At 40.3% G+C, this 12544-nt stretch overlaps 1 protein-coding gene across 1 annotated transcript; it reads left to right on the top strand.

Annotated features, from left to right (window-relative positions):
* Positions 1-132: 132 nt before the first annotated feature.
* On the top strand, positions 133-560 carry LOC120284972 (accessory gland-specific peptide 57Dc). Its single transcript, XM_039294857.1, has one exon. It carries the CDS (start codon positions 148-150, stop codon positions 451-453), a length of 306 nt encoding a protein of 101 aa, XP_039150791.1. The 5' UTR covers positions 133-147; the 3' UTR covers positions 454-560.
* Positions 561-12544: the final 11984 nt, after the last annotated feature.

The raw sequence follows: 12544 nt of genomic DNA, 5'->3' as shown, positions 1-12544 counted from the left end.
GGAGATATGAAATATAAGTGTCTTGTTATTGATCGATAATCGGTCGATAGATCCGAAGCAGTAGATATCTTATATTATATAATCGCTACTGTAATAAACCATCTCGAATATCTATAACGTCTTTTAGTTTAACCAATCCAATTGGTTATGCCAATTAACTATTTGATCTCATGTTATTTAAAGCAACTACAAGGGTTATCAATCGTTAGCATTCACCAAGTTGCAAAGATGCACGGAACACACATTTTGATCCTGCTCTTGTTGTGTGGAGTCCTGGGGTCTAACGGTACGACACCCGGTAACTATACTAATGCCGAAAGAAGTATACACAACATGCTGCGTTGTTTAAGGAAGAACGAACCAATAATTAAGTTCAGGAAGTTAACCTTGCCGTCTAACTGTACTCGATATGTTAGCGCGGTCGTCGAGAATTGGAAACCGGAAGTAGTGTAAATCCTCATCCTAGAGAGAGTTATAATAATAATAAAGATAATGCCCAATTAAATGCCCCAAACTAGACCAAAAAGTGCGAATAAATGTTCGAAATATGTGCCACAAAATGTATTTGAAATATAAACGTAGTTAGTAAGCAGCTTTACATTACAAACTAGATTGCTATACCTACATGTTTTGCCAGTTAGGTGTAGAAAGTTTATATTTTATTTCTCTTTTATTTTTTCATGGCGGCATAGGGAGTTGTCCACATATACGAGTATCTGCATTCAACAAACTTTTTATTGTTGTTTCAAGTGGCATTGTTGTTCCAGTTGCTGCCATAGATAACTACGTGCTAAGAAATGTATAGCGAGCTGCACAGGCACAATATATATTATACAATATATACACTCGTTCTGAAGGCGATAGGGATTCATGGAGGAGGCTGCCAGACAATGGCTGGCGCCCACGTCTCCATGGACACATTCTAATAAAAAGCAAGCACAGAGAATGCCGTTCTGTGTTGCCGTTTTTGCCATTGGCTCGAATGTATCCACAGTTTCTTCATATTCCTGCCATAGTTCGTTATTCCCATACCCTTCAACAGAGATGGGCAAAGTTTTTCTAGTGTTTCAACATTTACAGGGAGAAACTATCACTCATTTAGCCAGCTATAAACTATTTTAAAATGCGTTTAACTATATGTGCTATTTTTGAATTGTCTTTACATTATTTTTATATAGCCCTTCCATGAAGGCATACATAGTATACTTCTAATTCGTTTCTCATCACTAACTGGCTTCTGGAAATCCTTCTCCACAGTTGAACTCCTGCCGTTGTGCTCGAGTTTTTAGGCTTTTTGTTACTTGGGCAACATTTGAGTTATAAATGCCGCACTACTTGAATGAATCTCCTGGGCGTAATAGTTTTCAAATGGCTCTACGTATATGACTGTCTTCTCCCTTCCTTTCAGAGATTCGTTTCTGTCTTTGTGGCAAACGTATCGCACACAAGTGGCTCGCTGTCTTTGGGCCAAAAGCGCTTGCCAATGCGAAAAATGGCCCAATGAATCTGGCTAGAGTAAGTTGTTGCTGGCCAGCGAATTTGCCGTTTTATGCCATTCAGTGGACGAGACTCCTTCAGGCCCATAAATAATTAAAGTTCGCCTTATTTCCGATTTAATGGCAACCAAAAATTGGAAACGAAAGTTGATTGGGATTTCGTTGTTAGACGATTGCTGGCTAAGCAAATGATACCAATTCATAAACTGTGTCGGATTCTATATTCAGAAGGATGTTCAACTAAATGAATAAGGCTACTAAACTCTAGTACTGTTTACTAAATTTTATTTAATTTATTATAGGCCTCTCTTTACTTAGGTCTTCGATTTGTATCAAGGCTTGGACAAATTTATAAATTTCTTGGCTTACGGAAATCGCTTTTCAAACAGTCAATTGCCCTTGATTATGTGCCTGGCCTTTATCACAGTAATGAGACCGAGACGGCCCACTGCCCAAGCAAATAAATCAATTTTTCTCGTTTCCGGTCAATTAGTGGCGTGCGATGGTTTGCAAAGGTTGGGAAGTTAAACTAATCGCCTGATTCCATGAAGAGAGCAAACAGAGGGCAAGTGAAATGTTTACATTTCTGCTTCGGTTGATTGCTATTTAGACTTTTTCTTTTTCCTTCAACTTGTTGCAGTTTCCTTGTGCCCTGCACTGAGTTAGCCGCCTTGGCTGGCCAGTTTCCTTTTGAAGACACTCGGGCGTATTAGCAATGTTAATGTTCATGGCCCTATGTCCCATATTAAATGCTAATTCGCATACGGCACACGATCCCAAATGGAGTACTCCACCACTCCGGCATTTTTTCCCCTCGTTTTTTTTTTGATAGAGGACACGGTTACGCTACATGACATTTACAAGTTATTATTATGCAAAGGACACGCTGCGGAGTCTCTTTTCCGATGCCCCTACTCCCTGCCCACAGCGCAGCCATCCGCTTTTCTTTGCTCATATGTTGCAAAATCTGCTGTGGCGTTGGGAAATTTGCATTTATTCATGGCATAAATAAAGCATCCGCAGCGTGGACGGGATGCCGAAAAAAGGGATATATTTAATCTGGTCACCCCGCCCAGGCAAAGAGCTTGCGTGCTTCGTTCGGCAAAATCATGACAGCACTTCGTGGGCATCTGGGTGGGGATGTGAACGGGGATGGGGATGTGAACGGGGATGGGTATGTCGATGTGTTTTATTTATAATTTATTTGCCGGAAAGTGCAGCTTACGAGGGCGAGGCAAACACCTGCCGTTGACGGCCGCAGGTGCAGCCGCAAAAGTGACGCAAATTTTGTTTGGCCAACGCTCTTCTCTATAACAATTACATGCATTTAAAATCTGGTTTCGGTTTAGAGATTCGCGGTTAGGCTGCCTCGCCAGTTTTCGACATTTGGATGAGGGATGTTAAAAATATTTACAATCAAGACTTATAAAGAATCTAGTACTCACTTTAATCAATGGAAACTATATTTTTTGGGCAAAGTGTGTATTGAAAATTTATTTAAAATTTTGGGAAAATTATATTATAAATTTGCATTGCAATTTCATATGTATTTCTGCATCCCTGGCTAAATCAGCATGTTGAGCAGTTTATTCTGCGGCCTGAACATCACTGATTTGCATGTGCGCACGGCTTAAATCCCAGATTAAATTGCTGATAGTAGCCATAGTTGCGAATTACGTTCCAATTTGTTAATGGGTCTAATCAACGTGTTTTGTTGACAGCGAACCCCGGTAACTATTGGAAAGCCCCCATTATTGGGCTCTAAAATCATTACCAAGAAAATAAGGTCACAAACGTATATATTTTATTTGGCCACAAACCTCAAAATACACGTGGGCCAGCTGGTTCCTTGCACGGCTCTCAACCCCACAACCGGAACATAATAATCCCATAATGCGGAGTTAGAGGAGCGTAAAATTAGCCCCAAACCGATGTGGGTGTTTCCCCCTCTTGTGCATGCATAATAGAGTATGAAAGTGAAGCTCAGAGAAGCACCAATGTGCAAACTTATTGTGCAACTTCAAAATTTAAATTTAACAAAAAAAAATTGTAACTTAACTTAAAGTTTTTGCTTGAATGTCTTGCCTCGTCAGCTTTGTTTGCTGAAAACGACAGTTGGTCACGTGTTGTCCTGTACTCATTACCCTTTATGCCCTTCGCTCATTGTTTTTCGCCCATTACACTTTTCCTTATCCCCGAATGCGTTCCCTTTGAGGCGTTTTATTTTTCCGGGAAAGCGTGATCTTTTGTATGGGCACCGATTCCTTTTCCATTAGCACTTTAATATTTAATGACTTCTGTTTATCGCACATAATTGAATTCTGTGCTGTGGTCTGGGGCCATCGAAGCTTTTCCTGCAGATGGCCTTTATTATTTGCCTTTGGCTTATTGCTCATTATATTATTATCTTTTGTTTGTAATATCCGTAATATGGCTTGAGCCCCGCCATTTTTATGAGGCATCATTATTTCGGTTTTTTTTTCTTATAAATAATGCAAAGGAAAATCTCTTTTCTCGCATTCGTTCTCTTCGGCGTAATTCTCAATCAGAATTCAGACACACATGGCCTGGCATGATTTTCTTTATAGGTCTCTTGGTTCCATCCAGCTTGCTCCGCTTCTCCCCTGATGATTATCGCTTTCAGTTCGTTAGTAAAAGTTACAGCGCCCTTTTCAGTTTCCTCTTGGCCAACGGAGGGCATAACCAAAAATTTAATTAATGTATTTTCTTCGTGTTTTCGCATATTCATGCCTCAAAAATTCGGTGCATGTGTGGCACGTTTTGCTCATTAGCCATTTAGGTAGTATAAATATGCATTAAACCATCTCGCCGAATCCTTCCTATCCCGAGACGTTAGTTACGATTTATGGCCAAGACATGAAATGGACAAAAAACTCACACACACGCTCTCTCCCAGGAAAACTCTAGCGAAAATTCAAGTGCAAGGCAAACTTAAGGAAGCCGGGGGGCCAAGGACAGTGGCCTTTTGTCCTAATGAAAAGACAACAAAATGAGAAGGATAAACGACTGGAGAGAAAGCTCCAAGGTTGTCTTCTTGCGCTCCTCCAAAGCTTGGCCAAAAGCTTTGTACCGCAATTGTCGAAATGTACATTTGACAGCTAAATAATTGGCCGTAAACATGGGCTCGGGCCCGGAAAAAATTCACAAAATTTAACCTGCATAAATTAAACGGAAAACTGTTGTATCAAAAGGGACAAAATGCGTCCACATTTATTTATTATGCGGTGACCCGCAAGAAAATATAAATAATAAAGCAAAAGAGTTCTGTTGAAAGCCAAAAGCGGAAAAGGAAAAGGTATAAGCCGCCCACAGCCATAATTCAAATTTGTATAAAAATGTTAGCTATTTCTAGAGCGCTGTGGAAACCACAAAATGGCCAGCGACACGCCGCCCCAGTTAACTTTGCCTTCAAACATCATTTGTCAAGGCGAGCACACAAGGCCAAAAGGGAAAATGGCTCGAAGGGAAATAACTAGCAGGGCAGAGGCGAATTTTCACGGCTCTTTAAGCGGCCAGACTTCGATACAAAAATGTGTTTTGCTTATTAGATGAGCCGGGCAACCCTGGCAATCCATCAGCCGTGCAGCAACACTGACGCCGCCCTGACGTTGATTGCCCACCCGCTGCTCCCCCCCTCACATAAGTGAAAGATCACACCAAAGCAATCTAATCCGGTGCCGGGCAAATTGTCCAATGCTTTTTGTGTTGTGTCTTGTGGTTGACAGGCGGGCGAACATTTTGACAGCTACCCAAAACCAGAGGAAAAATGGAAAAGTGGCATGCACCAGAGATGCAATTCGCTTGGGTTTGATAGTTCTCACAATACTCCCTTGACCAGTTGCCTTTCCTGGGCAATTATATTCTACAATCATTTAGAGTTCTGGTGTTGCAAATGAAATGTTACAAAATTGAAAATATTTTAACCATTGAGGGAATACGACAATTTTCAACTAATTTAACAACATTCAGATATTAGTTTTGATTCGATTTCAAATCAGCATCTCTGTTGCAGCCAAGCTGCAGCTAGCTGTAGCTGTGAGTAGACTCTGAAAAGTATGCTATGGTTTTGCCATACTTTTTGTATTCCACCTAATCAAATGCATGTGTGGACGCCGTGAGGTAGTTGCTCCAGAACCCCATAAAGTGCACACGTGTGGATGTGAAGTCGCAAATGCCACGCCCAGAGTTCACAGTTCATGGGAATCCTTGACATGTTTAGCATAAATTTTGCTGATGACCTCAATTTCGGCTTAAAGGCAAAAACCGAGAATATGCTGCTGCTTATCCGTCCAGAAGGCCAGAGCAATTAATGGCAAGCATTTGCCGGGGCATTTTAATAAAATGATTAAAACTTATTTGCCAGCTGACAGCTCAATTTGTGACCTCTGGCTCAAAGGCATTTTCCATGAGGCTGGCTGACCTTTCAGTTCCCCGCTCTTTTCGACCCGTGAGCTCTTAATTTGCCCCTCGGGCGGATAACTGGCGGCAGTCGGCGCCATAAATAAGCCCCAGACCCATGCAATTATGCGCTTGAGCTGTCATTGCAGTGGCCCTGCTCGTTGGTGTGAAAATTGCATATTGGCATAAATTAATCAGCAGCGACAACGCCTGCGATTGCGAGGCCATCAGCTGGCCATGATTGCACTGGGCCAAGCCAGTCAGTCAGTCCACGTGTCCCAGTGTCCCATCTGAAAGGCATACTCACGGCTCCGTGGGACGGACACCTGCAGGCTTTTGCTCCTGCTGCACCGGAATTAATATACGTACCCAGCCGAGCTGCGAAATGTGGATAAGAAATTCGTATTGACGACAGATTGAGTTGTGCTTGATTTGAATCAATCAGAGAGTTAATCACGCTCGCAGCTTCACACGAATGTGGCTCAAACTGAATATATGATTGATACAATTGAGTTTGAAGTCCTAACCAGAGCCATCTATTGACATGGATATTTCGATTAATTAATTGAATTGGCGTGTATGATTTGTATTTCTTTTCGATTTAGATTTACCCACGTAAAATCGAAATAAATATGAATATAAATGATTGAGGTGGTATTTTCCACATGAATTAATTTAAAATTCAAATAGTTTATATTTGGTGCGTTTTCTACCTTTTTTGTGTTGTTTTTGCCGACATAATACAACTCATTTAAAAGTTTTTTTACTTCTGAAATAATGTTTATTAAATCTGTCTTAATAGCTTAATCAATGCGCACGCTTTCGCATGATTGCACTATGGTCCAGAATTCGTTTTTTTTGGCATAAAGTCTAAATTTTTATGTCAATATATCGTCCTCTAGCAATTATTTTCTAATAGAAAATTGATCATATAAATAAAAACCAAAAACAAAATTGACCGAAAGCTTCACTAAATCGTTTTATGAGCTTTTAAAGTTGAAGTGTTAAAAAGCTGATTGAGAGAATGCAATTTCCGAAAAATTACTTGCTTACTTTTGCATGTGGTATGATCGTTAATACGCATCCAAAAATTACAGTAAAATATGGAAAATAAATGCCAAGGTATGATGTTTTTAACGTATGTAGGTAATATATGTGAAGTTGTACTGTTTTTATGTTGTGTGACATCCAATTTATGTGTATTTTTACAGAAAATTCTAACGTGTCCCCTGTGTTTCGTGGAGTATAACTAATTTTCTGACAATTTCTGACAAAAGTTAAAAACGTCAGTTTGTACCTTTAACTATTGTCTTTCACGGTAAAGTAATATCTTTTGCCCATTTTTGCTCGTTTTCTTAAAAATTTGATTTTATATAGGCAATTTCGAGTTCAGATATAGCGACCTCCTGGACATTTGGAGGCGTAACAATAGGCAAATAAGTTATGTTTCAGATAACGTTTATTCCGCAATCAACAACAATAATCAGGAATCGAAACAGACAGAAGATATTGACAAAAAAATAGTAAATTTTGAATTATTTATTAAAAAAAAAACTGCCCGAGTGCAACAGACAACTAGACCGATTTATTTCCAAACATACCAAGTGGATGGCGTCAAAGATAACAATTCTTGTTAGAGATTTTGAAAACTCCAAGACACCGAAGCAAATGGGACGCCGAAACTTATCTTACCAAAATGCAGGAGAAAGATTAAAAAGGAAACTGAAAATACGAGTGAAGCCCGAAATAAGCTTTACAAAAGGGACCGACTATCACATGCAAGGAAAGATAGTCGGATCAATAGGATGAGTGATATTTTCCACAGAGCGATTGATAACTCGGACCCACTATTATCAACAATTAGTTTAAAAGAAAGAGAGAGAAAAAATAGGAAAAACCACTTCCGAAGGCAGTAATAAGTCTTTTGGAAATACAGTCTAATTTTAAACCTGATCCATGAGACAAAATATTGGATTCACAATCTGATTCTGATTCGAGTTCAGATTCGGAAATTTAAAATGTAGAACTAGAAAAAGAAGAGGGCGATTATTTTTAAAACAACAATATACACGACTTTAAAAAAAAAAAAAAATATATATTTCGTTGACTCCTGAGTCATACCAGTAGTTAATATGGGAGGCAAGAGAGGGCGTGGTCGCACAGACTTCAAATTTTCTGTGCAAACTATTTGTGATTTAACAACAAAATGTACAAAGTTTCAAGTCTGTAGCTCAATTTTTAGACTTTATGCCAAAAAAATCGAATTCTGGACCACAGTGGATTGGTTTGTTTACAATTCACAGATCGTATGTTTTTTCCAGATGAAAAATCTACTTTATTTAAATGGTCAACAATGCAGCATTTAATGGCGTTAATGAGCACAATTTTATTTTAAGGTCGGAAATATTTAATTGAAATATTTAAAGATAAAACATATTGCGATATTTAGCCTATAATTGTAGGCCACGTTTATTGTGTAATATTACAAATATATGTAGGTATAGAAAACCTTTTCTGTGCATTTGACACTATTTAAACAAAATATTTGTATCTTCTTCAATATAGGAGATATTCCTTTGGGAATTTCAATTTCCCCTTTGACGACAGTTACACTACGGCAGCTTGCTCTTCAATTTGCGGCTGGCTCAGCTTAATTGATTCGCTTTAAGGCTGGAACAAAAAACTAGTTGCAGTAGGCAAAAAGCAAAACTTTGCCCCAACTGAAAGAAAACGGCAGACAATTAAGCCAGGGGCTTTACTCTGTACGTGTGTGTGTGTGTGAGAAAGGGTGGAATTTTCCGGCGATAGGGGAAAAGTCGGGGAAATTGAGAACTGCAGCAATTACTTACTCGAAATCTGTTGGGCGAACGGGGGTCCTGGGGTCTCGAGTCCCGACTCTTGTGGCTGCGGCGTGAAAGTGAAATACTTTGCCAAGGACTTTGCCATTGTTGCGGTTTGGCTGCTGCATCTGTTGTTTGTGCGAAAAGATTGGACCATCTTCCCCGGCCACTGCCATTTATCGTGAACTGTGTCAAGCGTTTGGTTTGGTTTCGTTTTGATTTGCAATTTTAATGGACTTCTTTTTTGTGAGAGTGCAAATTGCGTAAGGTTCTTCCGGAGCTTCGGTTGCTGCGGCTTTAATTTATAATTACAACAATGCCACCGAAAGTGGCTGGCACTTAAAACCCTTTTACCCCTCGCAAAAAAATTACGGCCATTTCGAAATGAACATCGAATTAACAATTTTAAAACGAGGCGTGGAAATTGCATTGGTTAAGTACACAAAAAAGTGCATAAAGCCGGCTACGGGGAAAAAAACATAAAAATCACTTAAAAATGTGTGAGAAATTAATTGCAATTTCAACCCGAAATGATAACCACAAACAAAAGCGCAGAATTGTCGATTTTATTGTGTGGTCAGAATCGAAAAAATAACAATTGGCCGGAAAAAAGCGCAGCTCAACCAGTTGAAATTATTTGAGACAGTGCGATGCAGATATTTTGATGATATGGTAGATATATGAAACTAAAATAAAAAACTGTGTGTTTACATTTAAAGAGTTCAGTACAACAAACAATTCAATGAACTGGTTGTTTGTTTATAAAATATATAGCAACGTTTTTCCGACATGGGTAAATGATATAAATGGTTTTAAGCTCAAGGCAATCTTACATAAGCTGACAAATTTTGGGCTTAGTCCTTGTTTTACTTCATCGCACGTAGAAGATTTGGCAGCAATTCAACATTGTTTATTTATGGTATCAGTGAGGCAGCGAAGGTAATTTGAGTTAACCAAACATCCAGCCCACGTTTATGCAAACGATTTCGAATCAATTTGGCCGCCGATGTTTTTAAATGGCTCGATGCCATTAGGTGGCTGCCATTCCTGCGACCTTTCGGCATCCTTTGGCATTCCGCCAAGAAGTGGCTGTCAAGTCAAGTTCCTGTCTTTTAAGCGCTTGCCGTGCAATCACTCAAAGTTGTTCGCATTTGCATAAACACTTCTAATCCTAATGCCATGCAAGCTGCAGCCGCCCGAGTGCTGAAACCTCAGTCCTGAGTCCTGAGTCCTGCGTCCTGAGTCCTTCGTCGTTTAAACATCCGGTTGCTGCCCCTGCCACAGGTCCTGCTCCTGGCTACTTACAGTCAATTGCCCCACCCGCCGGCCTTTCGAAGTTGAAGTGACATCGCCAAACTGACAGACAGCCAACAGAGTGGTGTGTGTGCCCCACAACTCCTGCGCCTCATCAACGGAACTGGTCTGTGGTGGGACAAATGTTGCGTGCCAGGACAGCGTTTCCTTTTTCCTTTCGGCCCCTCCACTCAGCTGCGATTTCGTCAAACAAACGTCGAGTGGGCTGAATGGATCACGCACACAACAGCCATGCATGTCATTCATTCTCAGCCGGACGGAGCGCCTCCGCAGGACTCAAGTTCGAAGCACACTGAGATAAATCATACTCAAGATACATTATTGATTATTATTATTGTTGGTATTCCTGTGGGAAAAACTACTTCAAAGTTTTCATTCAAATCATGGCCAATTAAAACAAGTTATCACTATGCAAACACCACCATCTAATTGAATAGAGCAGTTTGTTATCTATGTTGATTTAATTTTAAGCAAGTTTTGCTCCGTGGAAGGAGCTGGCGGACGTCCTGGCCAAGGAGCTGTGCAAGCTGGATGCTGTGGAAGCGCTTAGGCTGTCAGTCAGCGTGTCAGTTGTGCGGCATTTCATTGGTTTTGGCTCCTACACGATGGCCTCGGCCCCAAAGTTGCGGACAATTGACAGCCGGGCAGGTCCCTTCCAGAAAGTGTCCTTTGTCTCTCTCCTTAATTTCGACCTCCGTGCCAGGACTTGTCTTAAAGTCAGCAACTAGCCCGGTTTTTGCCCATTAGCTGGCCTTCAGTTGCAGCTGCTGCTGCTGCTGTTGCAGCTATTTGTTGGCTGCTTATTAAAAACTTTTTGGCCCAGCGAAAAAATTTGATTAAGTCCGGCGAACTGCGGTTAATTTAATGACATGGCTATACTCTATCTCAAATTTGTTTAGTGGTAAGCATGTGAAAGTAAATGTCATTGCTATAAAGTAGTACATGTAACTATATTTTATTTCATGCTAATTTAAATATATATGTGTGTTTTGAAGAGCTTATCGACTTTGCCCCAGTGTGTCATTCGTTTAGCCTCGATTTTTTATGAAAAACTTTTGCAAAATATTTCCAGTTAGGGCTCGGAATTCGCTCTCAACTGTCGAGCTCGCACTGAAATTACAATGCATTGGAAGTGCCTTCGGTGGGCGGGGGAGTTGGGTGTTTCGGATGGTAGTTGGAGTACTTGTCCCCTAAACTGGCGCACTTTGCATAAATTTCAACTTGAAGCATTGCACTTACTTGACACATTTCGTTTACCCAGACCGAACCATCCACCCAGCCAACCATCCATGACTAACCTTTCGACCCGCTCACCTCATTCAACTTTGTTGTTGTTCATTTGGGATGAGGAAAAAAGAAAGTTTTGTCTTTTGGTCTCTGGTTCTAGCAACAATTTACCGTTAAAAGCTCAACATTGTTACACTGGTTTTTCACTTTTCACTAAGTACCGGGTTTGTGTTACCCATAAAAAAGAAAAGGTGAGTTGCACGAGAAGAATACAGCCGCGGGTGGCACGAGATCCGCCCAAGTGCGTTGAGTAATCTGCTCAAGTTTTGCCGGCGTCTTTTGTGCAACGTGCGAAGTTTGTCACTCCGTCAGTGAAATGGCAAAGGGAGCACAGCAACACTTTGTCCATGTTCAGTGCCATGCCGCACCCATCTCCACTCACTCACCTTTCGTAATCCACTTTCCTGTAGAGACATCAGCATACACCTGGCGAGGGCGGGAGATCTAAGGATGCACTGGGGGCGGGGCAGTTGTCGTGTCAACACAAGTTTTGCATTTGGCGATGTGTTTTTCCTCGGTATGTCCCGTTTTTTCTCTATTTTTGTTTGCACCCTGCAAGTTGTTAAATGAGTTTTCATAGTTTTTCGTGGGTGGTAAATGCACACCCTTTCGCTGTCTCTGTTTGCGGAAAATTAATATTTTTCCCTTAGCCCATTTCATTCGCTATAAAGTTCACCATTGCCACTGGGGTGCATTTGCTTAGCGTCAAAGTTTTCTGTTATAGCGGATTTTTATTAAAACCCCAGGAAGAAGTAACATTTTCCGAGCGAAAGTTTCAAACAAAATGGAAGTTATACTTACCAGAGGGACTCTCAATTTATTAGGGGTAGAATATCTTAGTAACATGTGTTTAATATAGTATACGTATGGGAATGAAGAAAAAGTTATTATTGCCACATATCAATTTACAATAGAGCTCCAAATGTGTACAGAGATAAATTTATTATATGAAACTACGATTTATTTGGTTTTACGTAAGGGTTCAACTGGTAAGTGGTCAATTAATCAACGCGTTTATAAACTTTAATCAAGCTAATAGCCACCATCGGAACAACATTGGCAATAATTAATCAGTGGAAATATAATAACCGTCATTAAACTAAACAAACACATTGCGCCATTCACAGTTCGCTGTTCGCATCAATTTCAATATGCAGCCAGGTACATAACACTTAACCCATGATACCC

This window comes from Drosophila simulans, chromosome 3R (genome assembly GCF_016746395.2).
Source record: "Drosophila simulans strain w501 chromosome 3R, Prin_Dsim_3.1, whole genome shotgun sequence".
In the NCBI taxonomy this organism is placed as follows: domain Eukaryota; kingdom Metazoa; phylum Arthropoda; class Insecta; order Diptera; family Drosophilidae; genus Drosophila; species Drosophila simulans.
The sequence above is the reverse complement of the archived record's forward strand: the minus strand, read 5'-3'. Positions and strand labels throughout refer to the sequence as shown.